The 19,872-nt window shown below is 34.0% G+C and overlaps 1 protein-coding gene and 1 pseudogene across 1 annotated transcript in view; one reads left to right on the top strand and one right to left on the bottom strand.

The window, feature by feature from the left end:
• Nucleotides 1–19,872, top strand: part of COG5 (component of oligomeric golgi complex 5) — a 268,380-nt gene that overhangs the window by 103,464 nt on the left and 145,044 nt on the right. Inside the window, 1 exon segment of the mRNA XM_070469136.1 lies at nt 19,651–19,781. Within this exon segment, the coding sequence (XP_070325237.1) occupies nt 19,651–19,781 (131 nt within the window).
• LOC139036673 (U4 spliceosomal RNA) lies at nt 9,867–9,949 on the bottom strand (annotated as a pseudogene).

Raw genomic sequence — 19,872 nt, forward strand, 5'->3', positions numbered from 1 at the left:
TCAATGTATGGCAGAAACCACTACAATATTGTAAAGTAATTAGTGTCCAATTAAAATAAATTAATTAATTAAAAAAAAGAAAGTGTGAACAGCACATAGAATGTGATATAATATTTCTAAAACGTATGTCTGACAAGGAACTTGTATGCAGAAAATATAAAGAGCCTTTCAACTCAAAAGTTAAAAAGGAGAACCTAACTAAAAAATGGACAAGGGACTTGATGTTTCTTGAAAGAAGATACACAAATGGCCAATAAGCACATGAAAAGATGCTCAACGTTTTTAGTCATTCAGTTCTGTTCAGTTCAGTCCATCAGTCATGTCCGACTCTTTGCAACCCCATGAATCACAGCACGCCAGGCCTCCCTGTCCATCACCAACTCCTGGAGTTTACTCAAACTCATGCCCATCAAGTCGATGATGCCATCCAGCCATTATTAGTCATTAGGGAATTAGCCAATATTAGTCATTAGCTAATATTAGCCAATTAGCTGACATTAGCCAATATTAGTCATTAGGGAAATGCAAATCAAAGCTATATAGAATACCATTCCATACTCCCTGCAATGGCCAAAATTAAAAAGACAGACTCTAGTAAGTGTTGGTGAGAATGTGAAGAAATTGACACTCTCGTATCCTGCTGATGGGAGTGTTAAATGGTACACCCACTTGGAGAACAGTTGGCTTGTTTCTCAAGATGCTAAACGTAAGTAACCATACACCTTGTCAGTTCCATTCATAGTACCTAAGAGAAATGAAAGCGTAAGTCTGCACAAAAACTTATACATGAATATTCATAGCAGCTTTATTCATAATGCTCCCAAATTAGAAACAGTCTAAATGTCCATCAAATTGTAAATAAAGAAACATGTTACATTCATATGTGGAATATTATTTGACAGTAAAAAGAAATGAAGTACTGATACATGATACATGCTGCCTTGTGGATAAACCTTGAAAACATTATGCTTAGTAAAAGAAGCCAATCATAAAAGACCAAATTATATCATTCTATTTATATGAAATATCCAGAATAGGAAAATCCATAAGAACAGAAAGTAGATTGTTTCAGGTTGGGGCAGAGTGGGTTGGAGGGAAAGCAGAAATAGGAAGTGACTGATAATTGACATGAAGTTTGTTTTTGGAGGTGATAGCAATGTTCTAAAATTAGATTGTGGTGATGGTTATACAGCTCTGAATATGTAAATATTGGATATATAGTCTCTATGTGTTATATATACACATATATCGTTTACATGGGTGAATTTGATGGTATGTGACATAAATCTCAATAAATAGGAAAAACAAAACCAAAGATACCTGAGAGATTATTTTATAAAATCATCTGGAAACTGTACCATTACTTTACTCATTTTTTTGTTTTTTATTTCAAACTTTTCATTTTGTACTGTGTATAGCCAATTAGTAATGTTAATAATAGTTTCATGTGAACAGTGAAGGAACTCAGCCATACGTATATATATATATATACACATATATATATATACCCACTCACCCTGAAATTCCCCTCCCATCCAGGCTGCTATATAACACTGAGCAGAATTCCATGTGCTGTACAATAGATCCTTATTGGTTATCCATTTTAAATCTTACTATGCTCATTCTTTTTTTTTTTTTTTCCATTCTTCTCTTTTTTTTTTTCTTCATTTATTTTTATTAGTTGGAGGCTAATTACTTTACATCATTACAGTGGTTTTTGTCATACATTGAAATGAATTAGCCATGGATTTACATGTATTCCCCATCCCGGTCCCCCCTCCCACCTCCCTCTCCACCCGATCCCTCTGGGTCTTCCCAGTGCACCAGGCCCAAGCACTTGTCTCATGCACCCAACCTGGGCTGGTGATCTGTTTCACCCTAGATAATATACATGTTTCAATGCTGTTCTCTTGAAACATCCCACCCTCGCCTTCTCCCAGAGTCCACAAGTCTGTTCTATACATCTGAGTCTCTTTTTCTGTTTTTATGCTCATTCTTAAAGTGGAGGAATCATTAGAATATTTTGGTTTTTGAATTTTCTTTACCTCTTATAATGGATAACAACTTGTGTACATAGTTTACTTGATATGATCGTGGTTTAATGTATCATCTAGTCACCCAGAATTTCCTGGGACTATTGGAGGACTAATTCAGGACTTTTGTAGTTAGAAACACTGCATCTAAAATGACTTAACACGCATGGCATGCATTTAGTAATATATTCTAGTACTTAGTATCTGTCATTGTTCCAGTTGGTTTTTTATGCATAATTGTTGAATATTTTCTTGCAGTATGAAACAGATGGACAAGAAACACTAGTAGTGGAATTGAGATCATGATCTCCATTTTATGTAGCAAAGTGTCTGATATTTGTGTTTTAAGCCTAAATAGTTTTCTGTTCCATTTTCCTAACTCCTTTTTACAAGCATAATTCATTCATTGTGAAAATTGTATTCAGTAGCTCAAGAGCTCTTAAACTAAGAATACGGGAACTTGCTGGTAATGGGCCAATGAACGTTGTGTAGAAGATTAAATGGCTTATCCTGCAGCTCCTTTGCTTGTGAAACCTTCGTTGACTTCGGTTCTCAATTAACTTGTTAGGTCTATAGCTTCAGGCCTAAATTGAGGCTTGATTAAAGATGAGAAAAAGTGAATATATTGGAGAGAAGATGTTTCAGATGCCTAGGGCTACTCTAACAAATTACCACAAACCAAGTGACTTAAAACAACAGAAAATTATTCTCTGAGAGTTCTGGAAGCTAAAAGTCTGAAATCAAGGCTATTTACATGGCTACACTGTCTCTGAAGATTCTTCCTTACCTTTTCTAGTTTTTGGTTGGTGCTGGAAACCTTTGGTTTTGCCTGGTTTATAAATGTGTCATTGTCTTCGTTGCCTCTGTCTTCACATGACCTCTTCCCTGTGGGTCCTTGTATTAATGTGGCATTTTCCTTTCTGTGTGTCTGTGTCTAAATTCCCCTTATTTTAGAAGGATTCTGGTCATCGGAGTGGAGCGTATCCTAATCCATTGTGACCTTGTCTTAACTTGATTACATCTGCAGAGAACCTGTTTCTGAATAAGGTCACATTTATAGGTACTGTGGGCTGAGATTTTAACATGTCTTTTTGTGGGACATAATTCAAACTATAATAGAATAATGTGTTTTGTTTTAAAATATATTTAACTGTCAAGTTGTGAGCTAATTTGTGGGCACACTGTTTTCACAGGGAGTTAACATGAAGTGAATTAGATTAAGAGCATGAAAGACAAAAAGAGAAGAAATTATCAGCTTTGGGCCATTGTCAACTTTGTTGTATAGGAAAAGCCAAGCTGTAACACTGATCTCTAGTCTCCTCTGGTAGTGTGAAACTCTCCACTATTCTCTATTGCTCCTTACCCTCCTCCTCTCAATTGGTCTATGTATATATAGTCTTGCTTTTAGAGAGAGATCTAGTAAGTGTTTATGGTCATAATAGATGAAGTGCTTTAAGATCATCAGTCAGTCAGTTCAGTTCAGTTGCTCAGTCGTGTCCAACTGTTTGTGACCACATGGACTGCAGCACACCAGGCTTCCCTGTCCATCACCAGCTCCCAGAGCTTGCTCAAACTCATGTCCATCAAGTTGGTGATGCCATACAACCATCTCATCCTTTGTCGTCCCCTTCTCCTCCTGCCTTCAATCTTTCCCAGCATCAGGGTCTTTTCTAGTCAGTCAGTTCTTCACTTCAGGTGGCCAAAGTATTGGAGCTTCAGCTTCAGCATCAGTCCTTCCAATGAATATTCAGGACTGATATCCTTTAGGATGGACTGGTTTAATCTCCTTGCAGTCCAAGGGACTCTCAAGAGTCTTCTCCAACACCACAGTTCAAAAGCATCAATTCTTTGGTGCTCAGCTTTCTTTATGGTCCAACTCTCACATCCATACATGAGTACTGGAAAAACCATACCTTTGACTAGATGGACCTTTGTTGGCAAAGTAATGTCTCTGCTTTTTAATATGCTGTCTAGGTTGGTCATAGCTTTTCTTCCAAGGAGTAAGCGTCTTTTAATTTCATGGCTGCAGTCACCATCTGCAGTGACTGTGGAGCCCAAGAAATTAAAGTCTGTCACTGTTTCCATTGTTTCCCCATCTATTTGCCATGAAGTGATGGGACCAGATGCCATGATCTTAGTTTTTAGAATGTTGAGTTTTAAGCCAGCCTTTTACTCTCCTCTTTCACTTTCATCAAGAGCCTCTTTAGTTTCTCTTTGCTTTCTGTCATAAGGGTGGTGTCGTCTGCATAGCTAAGGTTATTGATATTTCTCCTGGCAGTCTTGATTCCAGCCCAGTGTTCCTCACAATGTACTCTGCATATAAGTTAAATAAGCAGGGTGACAATATACAGCCTTGACATACTCCTTTCCCAGTTTGGAACCAGTCTGTTGTTTCACGTCTGGTTCTAACTGTTGCTTCTTGACCTGCATACAGACATCTCAGGAGGCATGTAAAGTGTCTGGTATTCCCGTCTCTTTAAGAATTTTCCATCCCACTTCTGGGCATACACACCGAGGAAACCAGATCTGAAAGAGACACGTGCACCCCAATGTTCATCGCAGCACTGTTTATAATAGCCAGGACATGGAAGCAACCTAGATGCCCATCAGCAGACGAATGGATGAGGAAGCTGTGGTACATATACACCATGGAATATTACTCAGCCATTAAAAAAAATTCATTTGAATCAGTTCTAATGAGATGGATGAAACTGGAGCCCATTATACAGTGCGAAGTAAGCCAGAAAGATAAAGACCATTACAGTATACTAACACATATATATGGAATATAGAAAGATGGTAATGATAACCCTATATGCAAAACAGAAAAAGAGACTCAGATGTATAGAACAGACTTGTGGACTCTGGGAGAAGGCGAGGGTGGGATGTTTCAAGAGAACAGCATTGAAACATGTATATTATCTAGGGTGAAACAGATCACCCGCCCAGGTTGGGTGCATGAGACAAGTGCTCAGGCCTGGTGCACTGGGAAGACCCAGAGGGATCGGGTGGAGAGGGAGGTGGGAGGGGGGACTGGGATGGGGAATACGTGTAAATCCATGGCTAATTCATTTCGATGTATGGCAAAAACCACTGCAATGATGTAATTAGCCTCCAACTAATAAAAATAAATGAAAAAAAAATGAAAAAAAAAAAAAAAAAGAATTTTCCAGTTTGTTGTGATCCATACAGTCAAAGGCTTTAGCACAGTCAGTGAAGCAGAAGTAGATGTTTTTCTGGAATTCTCTTGCTTTCTTGATGATCCAACAGATGTTAACAATTTGATCTCTGATTCCTCTGCCTTTTCTAAATCCAGCTTGTTCATCTGGAAGTTCTCGGTTCATGTACTGTTGAAGCCTAGCTTGGAGAATTTGGGGCATTACTTTGGTAGTGTGTGAGATGAGTGCAATTGTGTGGTAGTTTGAACATTCTTTGGTATTGCCTTTCTTTGGGATTGGAATGAAAACGGACCTTTTCCAGTCCTGTGGCCACTGCTGAGTTTTCCAAATTTGCTGGCATATTGAGTGCAGCACTTTCACAGCATCATCTTTTAGGATCTGAAATAGTCAACTGAAATTGCATCACCTCCTTTAGCTTTGTTCATAGTGATGCTTCCTAAGGCCCACTTGACCTCGCTTTTCAGGATGTCTGGCTCTAGGTGAGTGATCACACTATCGTGATTATCTGGGTTGTTAAGATCTTTTTTGAGGAACTAATTTTTGTGGCCAGGTTTGTCACATAGGCCCTTTGCTGCCTCATTGCAAAACTCAAAACCTATATGACAAGTTGTAGTTAGAAACCACTTGGATAATTTTTGAGTCTGTGACCACTGCCAGATTTTCTAAGTAGTTCAGCTTTGACTGTCACTCCAGTTCCTAATGGGAGTCTCCTTATCTATCAGTTAGGGTTCCTTTTGAAGCCAACTGAATCTACTCCTACTCTTTCAAGTAGAAAGTAATAATTAGAAGATTTTAGAGAGTATATTACGAGAATAAAGCTTTAGAGGGTAGAGATTCGAACTTTGATATTGTTAGCCAGAGAGTTGAAATATTCTGCTATGCTACAGGACACCATCATTTGTGTTACTTCCCTAATCCTGCATTTGAAACCTAATAAATGTGAACTTGGGCAAGATACTTAACTGCTCTGTGCCTCAGTTTTGATGTCTGTAAAGTGAGATAGATGAAAATACCTAACTGTTGCATTAAATGAGTAATATACAAGTTCCTGTAACAGTGTCTGGACACCTGGTATGGTATGTTAGTGCGCTAGAGCTCCCTTAACAGTATTGCAAACTGGGTGGCTTAAACAACAGAAATTTATTGTCTTACAGATCTGGAGGCTAGAAGTTGTAGGAGAGAGAAATTTTTCCCTTCTCATTTTGGGTTCTTTGGCTGGTCTAACAATTAAATTAGCATAGAACAGGGGATTTATAGGAGAAAGATTTAATTTCGTATGTAAGAGACCCCCAAAGGTATGAGGCTCTTAAGTCAGACAGTTGAGGCTTATATGCCGTTGTTAGCTAAGGAGGAGAGAGAGTAGAGGTCTGAGACTTCACAGGAGGAAGGCAGTTAACAGGAAGATGGGAAAAGCAAATGTTTGCCAAATAAATGTTTCCTATGCCATGCAGGTAAGCCTTTCTAATGTAAAATATTGTGTCTGGTTTTAACTCTCTTCTGGGTACAGACTCTGCCTAAATCCTTTGAGGTGGTTAAGGGAAGGGTAAAATAAACTCTTCCCTAGTCTGTTAGGTCTTGTTCACCTTCAGCTCAAAATGATCCACGTGCCTGGTGGCACGTTTTGGGATCACGTGTTCTGGTCCCTCTGAGAGTCCAAAATCAGGATGTTGTTAGGGTTCATTTCTTACTAGGACTTTGAAGGAAGAATGTTATGTGCCTCTCCCCTACTTACGGTGGTTTATGGCAATCTTTAGTGTTCTTTGGCTTGTGGAAACATCACCCTGATCTTTTCCTTCATCATTTCTTACTAGGACTTTGAGGGAAGAATGTTATATGCCTCTCCCCTACTAAAGCATTTAATGGATACTCTAGTCATACAAGAATAGAATACATGGTTACGTATCGTCCTTATTTATATTATTGCTTCTTTGTGCTTTATACAGTGTAAATAAGGTCCTTTACTGAGATTTTTAAAGGGTAAATGAGAAAGTTCTATCAGTGGATTTAGATGGATTTTCTTTAGTATTGTACCCAAACCACTATGGTCAAATTACTGTATTCTTAAGTGTGTTCTGTGAGTGCTAGTCCTACTAGATCTTATATAATTTGGGGGGTGGGGGATGAGAAACAAATAGATTGGGAAATATTATATATTATTGTATATGCCTCTTTCGGATGACTTAGTGCATATGAATAGTTACAAGGAACAGTGTAGTGAAGAAGCCAGCTTTATTTTGCTTTTAACTCAGTATTTCCTAAATGTATCATAACATCTACTAATATAGTGAAGTCACTGTACACCAAACATTTAATCTTTTGGAGTGCCAGGGCCCTAGAGAAGTAGTACCTCTTATATCCATAATTAGGAATTATGTAATTATTTTTAGCTCTTTGGGGAAAAATCCTTTTAACGTGTAAGTTTATTGTTAAACTTTTTGGTTAAGTGAACTGCCTGGATTGTAGTTCTGTTTTGGAGTTTGTCAGCAAAGCTATAATATAAATGTTTTCAAGGTAGGATTAGTGTCTGTTTTCTATGTGTATATATATGCAAAATTTAGCACATAGGAATCATTTAGATGGCAGTTTGAGAGGAAAAAAAAATCAAAGTTGTATAGATAATTTTTGATGCCTTTCATAAGTAAGATGAAGATAGGAAATGATTTTTTTTGGTTGTTGAATAAGCCCTTTAATTCTGTTTGATGTATTTCTGTTGCAGTTTTTCTTCATTAAAAAACAGCAACAACAACATAGCTTTATTGTGATATAATTGATGTAAAATAACCAGAGCATCTTTTCATGTGCCTTTTGGCTATTTGTATGTTTTCTTTAGAGAAACGTTTCTCTAGGTCTTCTACCCATTTTTTTGATTGGATTGTATGTTTTTTTCTCCCCCCTGATATTGAGTTGTATGAGCTGTTTGTGTATTTTAAATATTAATCCTTTGTCAGTCGCATTATTTGCAGATGTTTTTCTCCCAGTCTGTAGGTTGTCTTTTTACTTTGTTTCCTTTGCTTTTATTGTTGTTGTTGTTCATTGCCTAGTCATGTCAGACTCTTTGCAATTCCATGGACTACAGCATACCAGGCTTCCCTTTCCTCACCTTCTCCTGGAGTTTGCCCTTTGCTGTACAAAAGCTTTTAAGTTTGATTAAATCCTCTTTGTTTATTTTTGTGCTTATTTCCTTTGCCTTGGGGGACAGATGTAAGAAAATACTGCTGTGATTTATGTCAAAGAATGTCTTGCCTATATTTTATGTTCCCTTCTAGAAGTTTTATAGTGTTATGTCTAACATTTATGTCTTTAAACCATTTTGGGTTTATTTTTGTATATTGTATGAGGGAATATTCTCAACTCATTGCTTTACATGTAGCTGTCTAGCATTGCTAACACCATTTGTTGAAGAGACTCTTCTCCACTGTATATTCTTGCTGCCTTTGTCATAGGTTAATTAACTGTGATTGTATTGGTTTACCTCTGCACTCTCTATTCTAGTCCATTGATCTGTTGTGTCTGTTTTTGTACCAGTACCATACTGTTTGGTTACTGTAGCTTTATAGGATAATCTAAAGTCTTAAAGACTTTAGACTCCCTTTGTTGTTTTTTCTTAGGTTTGCTTTGGTAAGTCTGGGTATTCTGTGGTTCCATATAAATGTTAATATTATTCTAGTTCTATAAAAAAATATGTCCTGTCTTGATATGGATTGCATTTAATCTGTAGATTTCCTTGGGTAGTATGTCCCTTTTGACAGTATTGTTGCAATCCAAGAGTATGAGCTTTGAATCATCTTCAGTTTCCTCTATGAGTGCTTTATAGTTTTTACAGTATGGGTCTTCCACTTCCATGGTGAAGTTTATTCCTGGGTTTTTTTCCCCACAATTTTATATGCATGTGTTTTTTAACTTTCACTTTCTGATATTTCATTTCTAGTGTGTAGAAGTGTACTGGATTCTGTATTTTAATCTTGTATTTTGCAACCTTGATGATTCATTTATTATTTCTACTAGTTTTTGTGTGGAGATTCTGATATTCTCTGTATACATTATTATGTCATCTGCCAAGAGTGACAGTTTTACTTCTTCCTTTTCAATTTGAATTCCTTTTTTGTTTTGTTTTATTTTTTTTCCCTGATTGCTGTGGTTCGGACTTCCAATACTGTGTTGAATAGTAGCAGTGAGACGTCTTTGTATTGTTTGTGAGTTTAGCAGGAAGACTTGCAGCTTTTTGCCATTGAGTGTTATACTGGCTGTGGGTTTGTCATAAATGGTCTTTGTTGTGTTGAGATATGTCCTCTCTTTCCACTTTGGTTAGTGTTTTGTCATGAATGGATGTTGATTTTTGTGAAATGCTTTTCCTTCATCTATTGAAATAATCATGTGGCTTTTGTCTCTCTTTTTTTTTGTTATTGTTGTGTATCACATTGACTGATTTGCATAGTTGAGCCATTCTTGTGACCCTGGAATAAATACAACTTGATTATGTTGTGTGATCCTTTTTATGTATTGTTGGATTCAGTTTGCTAGTTTGCTAATATTTTACTGAGTTTTGCATCTCTATTCATCAAAGATACTGGCCTGTAATTTTATTTTTTTAATAGTGTCTTGTCTGGCTTTTTTATCAGGATGATGGTGGCCTTAGTGACTTAGTTTTTTGTAATAGTTTTGAGAAAAGTTTTCAATTAGCAATAATCACGTCTTGGATAAACCTCATTGGCTACCATACTGCCCCTGTGCAAAGCTGGAATAGTTTTGAGAAAGATAGTTACAAGTTCTTATTTATATGTTTCATAGAATTCTCCAATGAAGGCATCCAGTCCTAGACTTTTGTTTGCAGGGAGTTTGTTTACAGATTCTATTTCACTTTTAGTGATTGATCTGTTCCCATTATCTGTTTTCTTTGTGACCCACTGTTGGCAGATTGTATGTTTCTAGAACCTTTTCACTTCTTCTAGGTTGTTCAGTTTGTTGGCATGTAACTGTTTATAGTATTCTCTTATGATATTTTTTATCTGCGGTATTAGTTGATTTTTCTCCTCTTTCATTTCTTATTTTGTTTATTTGGGTTCTCTCTTGGTGAGTCTAGCTAGAAATTTGTCAGTTTTGTTTATCTTTTTAAAAGACCAGCTCCTGATTTATTGTTCATTTCTACTTTTTTAAAAATTCATTTCTCTCTACTATTTCCTTCCTTCTGCTGAGTTTGGACTTTGTTTTCTAATTCTCTGAACTGATGGTTATTTGTCATTTTTCTTGTTTCTTGAGGAAGGCCTGTATCACTGTGAGCTTCCCTCTTAGAATTACTTTTGATCCATCTCAGAGATTTTGTAAAGTTGTGTCTTCATTTTCATTTTTTTAAGATATTTTCTGGTTTATTCTTTGATTTTGTCATTGACTCATTGTTTCTTAGCAGTGTGTTGTTTAGTCTGTGTGTTTGTTCATTCTTCATTTTTTCTTCCTGTGGTTGATTTCTGATTTCATACTTTTGTGATCAGAAAAGTTGGTTGAAATAATTTCTATCCTTTTAAATTTATTGAGGCTTGCTTTGTGACCATGTGTGCCATCTATCCTAAAGAATGTTTTATGCATCCTTAAGAAAAATGTATATTCTGCCTTTTTTTTTTTTTTTTTTTGGATGTTGTGTCCTGGACATATCAATGAAATACAACATATCTGTGTCATTTAGAACCTCTATTGCCTTATTGATTTTATGTCTGTATGTCCATTGGTGTCAATGGAGTGTTAGTCTCCTGCTGTTATTGTATTATTGTTGGTCTTTCCCTTTATGTCTGTTAGTATTTGCCTTATAAATTTAGGTGCTCTGTATTGGGTGTATGTATGTCAAGAAGTGTAATGTATCCTTTTCTTGTGTGATCCCTTTATCAGTCTATAGTACCCTTCCTTGTCTGTCTTTATAGCCTTTGTTTTAAAGTTTGTTTTGTCTGATATGAGTATTGCTACTCCTATTTTCATGTTGTTTCCATTTTCTAGTTTAAGGCAATAAACAATTGCATTGTTGAGAATTTTTTCCCCTAGTAATAAATCTTTTTCTAAGAATACCTTTATTATTAAATTTCTTTCAACTCCACTTTAGTTGAATCCCAGAGATTTCAATGTTGATTTTTCATTTGCATGTAGTTAAATATTAAAGAAAATTTCCTCTGAGAGCCTTTGGGGTCCCTTGATTATTTGGAAATGTGTTGTTCAATTTCAAAATGTTTGGGAAATTTATAGGTATTTTTCTATTACTGATTCTTAGTTTGATTGTATTATGATCAATGGGTGTATGATTTCAATTCTTTTAAATTTAAAATGTTTGTTTTGTGACCTAGGACGTGCTTTGACTCATGTTCCGTGTGTAGTTGAACAGAATGTATATTCTGTTTTTATCGGGTGGAATGCTCTGTTGATGTTACTAGATTCCCTTGGTTTATGGTGGTCATTTTTCTATTCCTTGTTGATTTTGTCTAGTGCTTCTCAGTTGTTGAGGGAGAGGTATTGACTCTTACCTCTGGTTAGACACTGATTGGAAGGTAGGTAGTAAATATAACACCTGAAATACCTTTCTGAAAGGGAGAGAAAAAAAAGGGTAGTTTTCTATAAATCCTTGTTTTAAAATTCTAATACCATATCAAGAGCACCATGGTTAGAAAGTCAGAGGAAGGGAAAAAGAAAAAAAAGAGACTGTGTCCAAAAGGAAGATAATATACTGTCTTATTTATTTACTTAGGCCCTGAGCAATTTTTTGGTGCTAGCTGAAAAGAGGGGTAGGACTTTGGAAGGGAAAAACCAATCCCTATTTTAATAGTAAGGTTTTCCTCCACCCTAAAGTGAGAGCCAGAACAAAAATAAGGCATTTGATAATAAATTTTCCGAAGCTTTGAAGAATAAGAAAGATCAACGTGCCCTGAGAAGTGCTTTGGACTTAAAGTAGAAACATTTCACCCTTACTTAAGCGTGAGACTTATTTTGTGCATAGTTCAAGCAGTAGTATTCATTGAGGATTCGTTAGAAACATATAAATTTTGCATTTATGTTTTTCAGTGGGTTGGTTTTTTTTGGGGGGGGTAATACCAAACTTTAGATTATGTTTCTCAAGGCCTTTTCCCCTTCATTTTAAAAAGAAAAAAAGAGATTAGTGACTAACACCCCATTTATGAAAATAATAAGTTATCAATATTTACATGTTTTTGGTGGTTTACAAAACATTCCTAATGCATATTATCTCATTTGATCCATGCAACCCTGTGAGATGTGTAACACAGGTTCTTTATTCTTTAATTTTGGAATCTCAAAAAGGTTAAGTGATTATTTCCTCAGGTCATAAATAGGTAGAATAAAATTAAGGTATTCTCATTCTAATTAGCCTTCTTTCTGTGATACTCTGCCTTTGAAAGGATATATCTGTTTTCTTGAATAGAATTGACTTTACATAAAGTATATTTTATTTATATTTTATATTTTATTGATTTATATGTACTCCAATGATCATGTATTATAATATTTAATTTTACATAAGAATAAATTTCAGAGATGATTAGAAAGTTGTAATAAATTTTCAGACATTGACCTCATCCTGAATTTTCTCTTACATGAACTTGTTTTTAGATATCCTTCAATTATTTGCCCATGGATAACTATGACTTCTTACATGTTCTTAACCTTTATGTGTTGATTTCAAATTATTTTTATTCTTTTTCTGATTTTATTTTTATATTAGAGAAAGAAACTGTATATGTTAGTATTTGTGAAGTTTCTCTTGTAATTTGTTTGGTTCAGTAATTACTTTCCCCTATAGTAGAAACAAATATTTTAAATTATTAAAAATTTTTTTCTGTGATTGGTGTTATATATTGTGAGATAACTTTTTAAAAATAAATTTTAAAATTAAATTTTCCTATCTGTTTAGTTGTATTTTGGTTATTATATATTAAAATCTTATACCTTTTAAACCCATGTTATTTTGTTGGCTGTTCTGTCAGTTTTACTTTTATGCAAATCCCACATTACTTTTTGAAAAATTTTGCTTTATAATTTCAATTATATTTTCATATATTCAGATATTTCATATTTTGTATAATTATGTTTTTGCATATTATTGAAATCACAGTAATATATTAATGATATAAAATAATATATCATAATAATATAATATCACACATTATTGAAGTCACTGTGTATGTATGTATGAAACATTTTTCTTGAAAACAGCTTTTCTTGTAGACCTGTTTTGTCATCATATTCATGATGTAAGCAAATATGATTAAAATATGTCAAATATAAACAAATCAATGAAAATTAATATGTGTATGTAGATGTCATTGTTGAAGTTTAGTTGGAGTTTTTGACTTTTTCCTCTAATTTTATGTCTTTTCTAAGATTTCTTTAGTGAAAGTTTTTTTCCTTATTGAGGAGGGAGGGACTTTTAAAACAACCCTATCTTAGACTTAGCCGTTTGTAACAAGTGAAATACTAGTACTCAGTGATGAAGATGATGATGATGTTTTTATTATGATGATGGTGATGATACCTTCAGTAACTGGACAGTAGGTCTCATTATTGATTGGACAAGTTAATTTTATCAATATTGTAATGCTGCAGCATCCATATTGTTCAGTGTTTTGTGGAGGTTGTTTTGTCTTAATTTAAATTTGTTATTGAGCTCAGTATTCTCTAAGAACTGTGTTTTTAGCAGAACAAGTTAAAATGTAGTTGTAATAAGCCCTGATCTTACAATACTATTTATTTTAATTTAAAGATAAACTTTTTGTTGAATGGAGTCTACAATGACAGCTTTCTTCTCCAGAGTATTATTCATCAGTGTGCTGGATAACTCTTTATAAATCATAACTTTACATGTTTCTATTTGCTTTTGTAAAGGACAGGCTTTAATCTGAAGTTTCTAAATAATCAGGGCTCTGTAAAAAAATCTAATGCGAGCTTTTTAGATAATACAATTGAATGATTGTGTTCTGGAAATGGTGTTAGGAAGTAGTATATAAATAAATAAATTAACATGTTGCCAACAGGCTGGGAACATATTTATAGCAAATATCGTAGGCAAACAGCGAATATTATATAATTAATATACAGTGTTATAATATAAAAAGATAGGGAGTAAAGATTACATAGAGATTCCCCAAAGAAAATACAGATAGTAAAAACTACTCAGCCTTATTTAGAAATTCATGTCAGACCATCAATAAGAACCTTCCAGCAGCTTATGAAATACTCAATACAGTGGTAATGTCCAGTGCCATCCATGATTAAGTAACTCCCATAGATTATGGGGAGAATGTTTGAAGAAGTACAGTCATTTTGAGAAGTAGTTTGATAATTTGTGTCAACAGGCTTAAAATTGTTACTTTGATCCATTCTTTTTCGTTTCCCAAGGAAATAATTATAGATATTTAAAGTTTTTATATGCATTTATTATAAATAATTATTACATTTAGGCAGATGATTAAGTAATTTTTGATCATTTGTTTGATGAAATATTGGGCAGTCATTAAGAACTGATAAGTATTATCATATTATGGGTGACTGTTTATAACATTGTTAATAAAGAAGACATTGTAAATAAATATAATTACGGATAAAAACAGAAACACAATAACTTGTGGGTGGTTTAAAAAGTAGGGTAAGAATTTAAAGGAATATAGTAGACCTTTTATTTTAAGCACAAATAAGATTTTAAGTATTTTAGGAACATCTGAAGGTTGCTTGAAATTTCTCTGAGGCACTTATCTGCTTTGTGCTCTTTGCAAAGTTGGTGTGTAGGAGGGAGTCACTTTCATCAGTATAGCCAGCTGCCCAGTCCCTGTATGTCAATTTTTGCTTTTTCTGCTCTTTTTTACATAAATATCCTGGGGGGAGGATATATGCTATTTTAATGCTGCTTGAGAATTTGAGGATTCATTATTTCTCAGACATATTCATGTATATTCCAATAATCCACTTGGCAGTTGTGGCCTCTGTGTTCTGAGGTTATATAATTTCTCCCTTTTGAAATAGTTTCCTGATTTTCAAAAATTCTTTCAAGAGCATGTTATTTTTAAAGGAAAAGAAAACCCTTTATTCAGCTATCAGTTAGGTATTCTAGCATCAAACTCTTCTTCATGAGACAGTATATTCTGTTTTTCTTACAGTGTCTCATATGCCATTAATCCCTTCTAGAATTTGAACTTATCTCTAGAAGTTCAATTTGCGCCTTACTTTATTACCCGTGTTTTTACTAACGTGTAGTCTTTTCTGTTTTAAACACATGAAATACAGTTATAATTCTTGTAAGTTCTTGTTTGTTGTACTATAATCTGTGCCATTGGTTCATATATTTTAATATTCAATAGAAAAATGTAAAAATGCAAAAAACACTTAACATGTACAAAATGCAAATACTACCTGTCAAGCTTGTTTTAGAATATTATAAGCATGTTGTATCATCTATCTCTGTAACTTTTCTAAATGTTGTTGTTTGTGTGTGTATATAGTATATTGTTTAATCATACATGTTTTACTGTAAATTACCTCTGGCTATGTGTATTCCTCTGAAATGTTTTCTTCTTCCTTAATATTATGTTATTGAGAGAAACATTGACGTGTATACTTGTCATTGGTTTTACTCTTCTGTAGTAGTATTTTGAAGGAATGCTTTTGTTTGTTCTCCAGTTGATTTCAGTTATACACATTATCTCAGTATGTATTCATTATTTCCATTTCAGTTATATATAACTTTGTTTTGTTTTTGACAGTGCTGTTATGAATATTCTTGTACATGTCTTCCAATGTACAAATCTAAGAATTTCTCTGAGTTACATGGAATGAGCTTAGGAATGGTATATTTTAGTAATGGAATTACTAGAATCTTATGGATTCTTACTAGTTTGGAATCGTATGGAATCTTACTAGATTATCCAGGTTGATTTCCAAAGTGGTTTTATCTCATTTACAATGTTTCTTTTTATATGTATACACACACACACACATACATTTATACATGCATGTGCACATATATGTATGTATATATTTATGGTTGCAGTTAGCATAGTAAAAAGTATCTTTTGTCTAAATTATCCACTTTTTTCTTCTTTTTAAATATTACTTACTTTAGAAACAGAATCATTAATTTAGAGGATACAAATTTTTTTATTAACTAGCCCTCTTTTTTAAAGTTCTGTATTTCTTGACTTACCATGTACTCTTAACATGTTTTATTTATTATGAAAGTTATGCATGTGTAACATACTCAAATAGTTCTACAAAATTTATTGTTAAAAATAGCAATCCCTTGTCTTGTTTCTGCCCTATTTACTTTTCCCTGGAGGTCACCATTTTCAGCATTTTTGCTGATTTTTTGGTATTTACCTCCATAGCTCTAAATCACCTGCCTGTATTTCCACTTCTTAATTTTTATCTTCTTTGGCTTCCCACTTTGAAACATGAAAATTTAGCCTCCTTTATTTCTTCCAGCTTCCTGCACCATCCAAACTTCAGATGTGTACTCTTCCCTCATCTCTTTTATCCCAAATAAATAATGTAGTGCTAACTAACATTATTAGGAAAAGTAAATGCATAGCTGAGTTATTTAGCACACTATAATTTCTCTTCTTTTTGTTTTCTTTTAAACAGAGGGGGATGCTAGTAAAAGAAGAAGCAGTAAGAATTTTGAAATCTTAGAGGGGATTGTATTGCAGAGGAGGATTTGTGGAGGGAGATAATACTAGTCACTCAGGAAGCCATAGATTCCATAAATGGGAGTGGAACAAGACGAGTAAGAATGACTGACCATCAAAAAGTGCCTCATTGTGCTTTGATTTCCATTTCTCTAATAATTAGTGATATTGAAGCATCTTATCATGTGCTTGTTGGCCATCTGTATGTCTTCTTTAGAGAAACATTGATTTAGGTATTCTGCCAATTTTTTGATTGGTTTGTATGTTTTTACAGTACTGAGTTGTTTGAGCTGTTCATGTATTCTGGATATTAATACCTTGTTGGTTATTGTTTCCAAATATTTTCTCCTGGTCTGTAGGTTTTCTTTTCATTTGTTGATGGTCCCTTTTCTGGACAGAGCTTGTAAGTTTGATTAGATCCCCTTTGTTTATTTTTGCTTCTATTTATTTTGCCTTGGGAGACTTATCTAGGGAACTATTGCTATGATTTATGTCAAAGAACATCTTGATTGTGTCCTCTCCTAGAAGTTTTATGTTGTCATGTCTTACTTTAGGTCTTTAAGCCATTTTTAGTTTATTTTCAAGTATGTTAGAGAATGTTCTGATTTCATTCTTTTACATGTAACTGTCCAGTTTCCCCAGCATCACTTATTGAAGAGACTATCTTTTCTCCATTGTACATTTTTCTTTCTTGTTGTAGGGTAATTCACCATAAGTGTGTGGTTTTATTTCTGGGCTACCTATCCTGTTCTACTGATCTATGTGTCTGTTTTATACCAGTACTATGCTGGACTTCCCAGGCGGCTCAATGGTTAAGAGTTCAATGACCTAAATTTTGGAGAGGTACAGTATTGCAAAATTTGACTTAAAAGTAAAGACTTTCTGTTCTGGAGTGGGCGTTATAATTAATTTTTCATTTGGACTAAACTGCTTTGTTCCTCTAATCCAAATTAAAATGAGGGCATATTTAATACATTTAAATTACCAAGAAGAAAATAAAAATTGCAACCAAAAATGTATATATTTATTACTCTTTGATCAATAAAGTTTTTATTTCTGGAAAAAAAAAAAAAAGAGTTCTCTCCTGTAAATGCAGGTGACACAAGAGACAAGGGTTTGCTCCCTAGGTTGGGAAGATCCCCTGGAGAAGGAAATAGCAGCCCCCTCCAGTGTTATTGCCTGGAAAATTCCATGGATAGAGGAGCCTGGTGGGCTGCAGTCCACGGGGTTGCAAGTGTCGAACACGAAAGAGCAGGCGTGCATACATAAACTGTTTCAGTTACTATGACCTTGTGGTATAGTCTGCAGTCGGAGAGTATGATTCCTCTAGTCCCATTCTTCTTTCTTAAGATTGTTTGGTATTCAGGGTCTTCTGTGTTTCCATACAAATTAAAAATTTTTTTGTTCTAGTTCTGTGAAAAATGCCATTGGTGATTTCATAGAGATTGCCTTGAACCTGTAGATTGCCTTGGGTAGTATAGTTTCTTTAACAGTATTGATTTTTCCAATTCAAGGATACGGTGTATCTTTCCATCTATTTTCCATACATCTTTCAATTTATTTTACCAGCATCTTACAGTTTTTGGAGTTAAGATTTTTTGCGTCCTTAGGTAGATTTATTCCTAGGTATTTTATTCTTTTTGGTGCCGTGGTAAATGGGATTGTTTCCTTATTTCCTCTTTTGATAGTTCATCATTGGTTACTACAGATTGTTATATGTTAATTTTGTATCCTGAAACTTTACCAAAATCATTGATAACCTCTTGTAGTTTTCTGGTAGCATCTTTAGGGTTTTCTATGTATAGTATCATGTCACTGGCAGATAGTGACATTTTTACTTCTTCCTTTCCAATTTGGATTCCTTTTATTTTTCTTCTCTGATTGCTATAGATAGACCTCCAAACTATATTAAATAAAAGTCTTATTCATTTTTTTGATACCTATGTCAGGTCATTCAGGTGAATCTCTTTTTCTTTAGTCTTTTAATTAGATTTTCTCAATTTAAGTAAATATGGAGTTGAATAGTATCATTTCTTTTCTGCTAAAATTGCTAGTCTTATCATTTTCTTACTAAAGAGAGGATAAGTATGTTAAATCCAAGTAGATCACTTTTGTTTTCTCACATATATTCTTGGTACATATAACAATTCAATCTAAGTGGCTAGAAAGGTAGTTCTGGCTTTCTATTCCACACTTATTAAGGTTTAATTGGTAAGTGTGAGTAGTGGTCTCATATTTGAAAATTTGGCATTTTAGCACATTTTATGTATTTTAAAACTTTTACATGTTACTTAAAAAATTTATTAAACTTAGAATGAAAATGAAAAATGTTAGTTGTCCAGTTGTGTCCAACTCTTTGTGACCCCATGGACTGTAGCCCACCTCTGTCCATGGAATTCTGCAGGCAAGAAAACTGGAGTGGGTAGCCATTCCCTGTCTTGCAACTTGAGAAATTGCAAAGTTCATCAGGATATTTATTTATAGTAATTTGGCACAGTTTTTTGGTAACCTGTTGACATTATTTTGAATTTATAATAATCATAATTCAATTCTTGCTTTATCAATTCTATAATGTTTGCAACATTTTCCTCCAGAGTAAAGTTCTCATTAGGTAGAGAATGTTTGGGTAATTCTATTTCTTAAAATACAGATTTTGAAAGGGAATAGTGTTCAATAGCAAGTTTTTAACATTTTGCAGAGGTTAGACATGATGGTTTGATACCTTTATATTTATTCAGTATTGAAATATTTAAATGTGTGTATTTTTTTAAATAGATTATCTTTCTCAAGGAATAGACCTTTCTGGAATAGAAGTGATAGAAAATGATCTACTTTTTGTTGCAAGAGCTCGACTTGAAGTGGAAAATCAAGCTAAGCGCTTACTGGAGCAGGGTGTGGAGACTCAGGTAATAAAAATGTCATAATATACATGAACATTTGATTTCATGTTTAAAATAATGTTTGTCCTTATTACTGAGGAACTATGTCTATGATTTT

This window comes from Odocoileus virginianus, chromosome 1 (genome assembly GCF_023699985.2).
Source record: "Odocoileus virginianus isolate 20LAN1187 ecotype Illinois chromosome 1, Ovbor_1.2, whole genome shotgun sequence".
Classification (NCBI taxonomy): domain Eukaryota; kingdom Metazoa; phylum Chordata; class Mammalia; order Artiodactyla; family Cervidae; genus Odocoileus; species Odocoileus virginianus.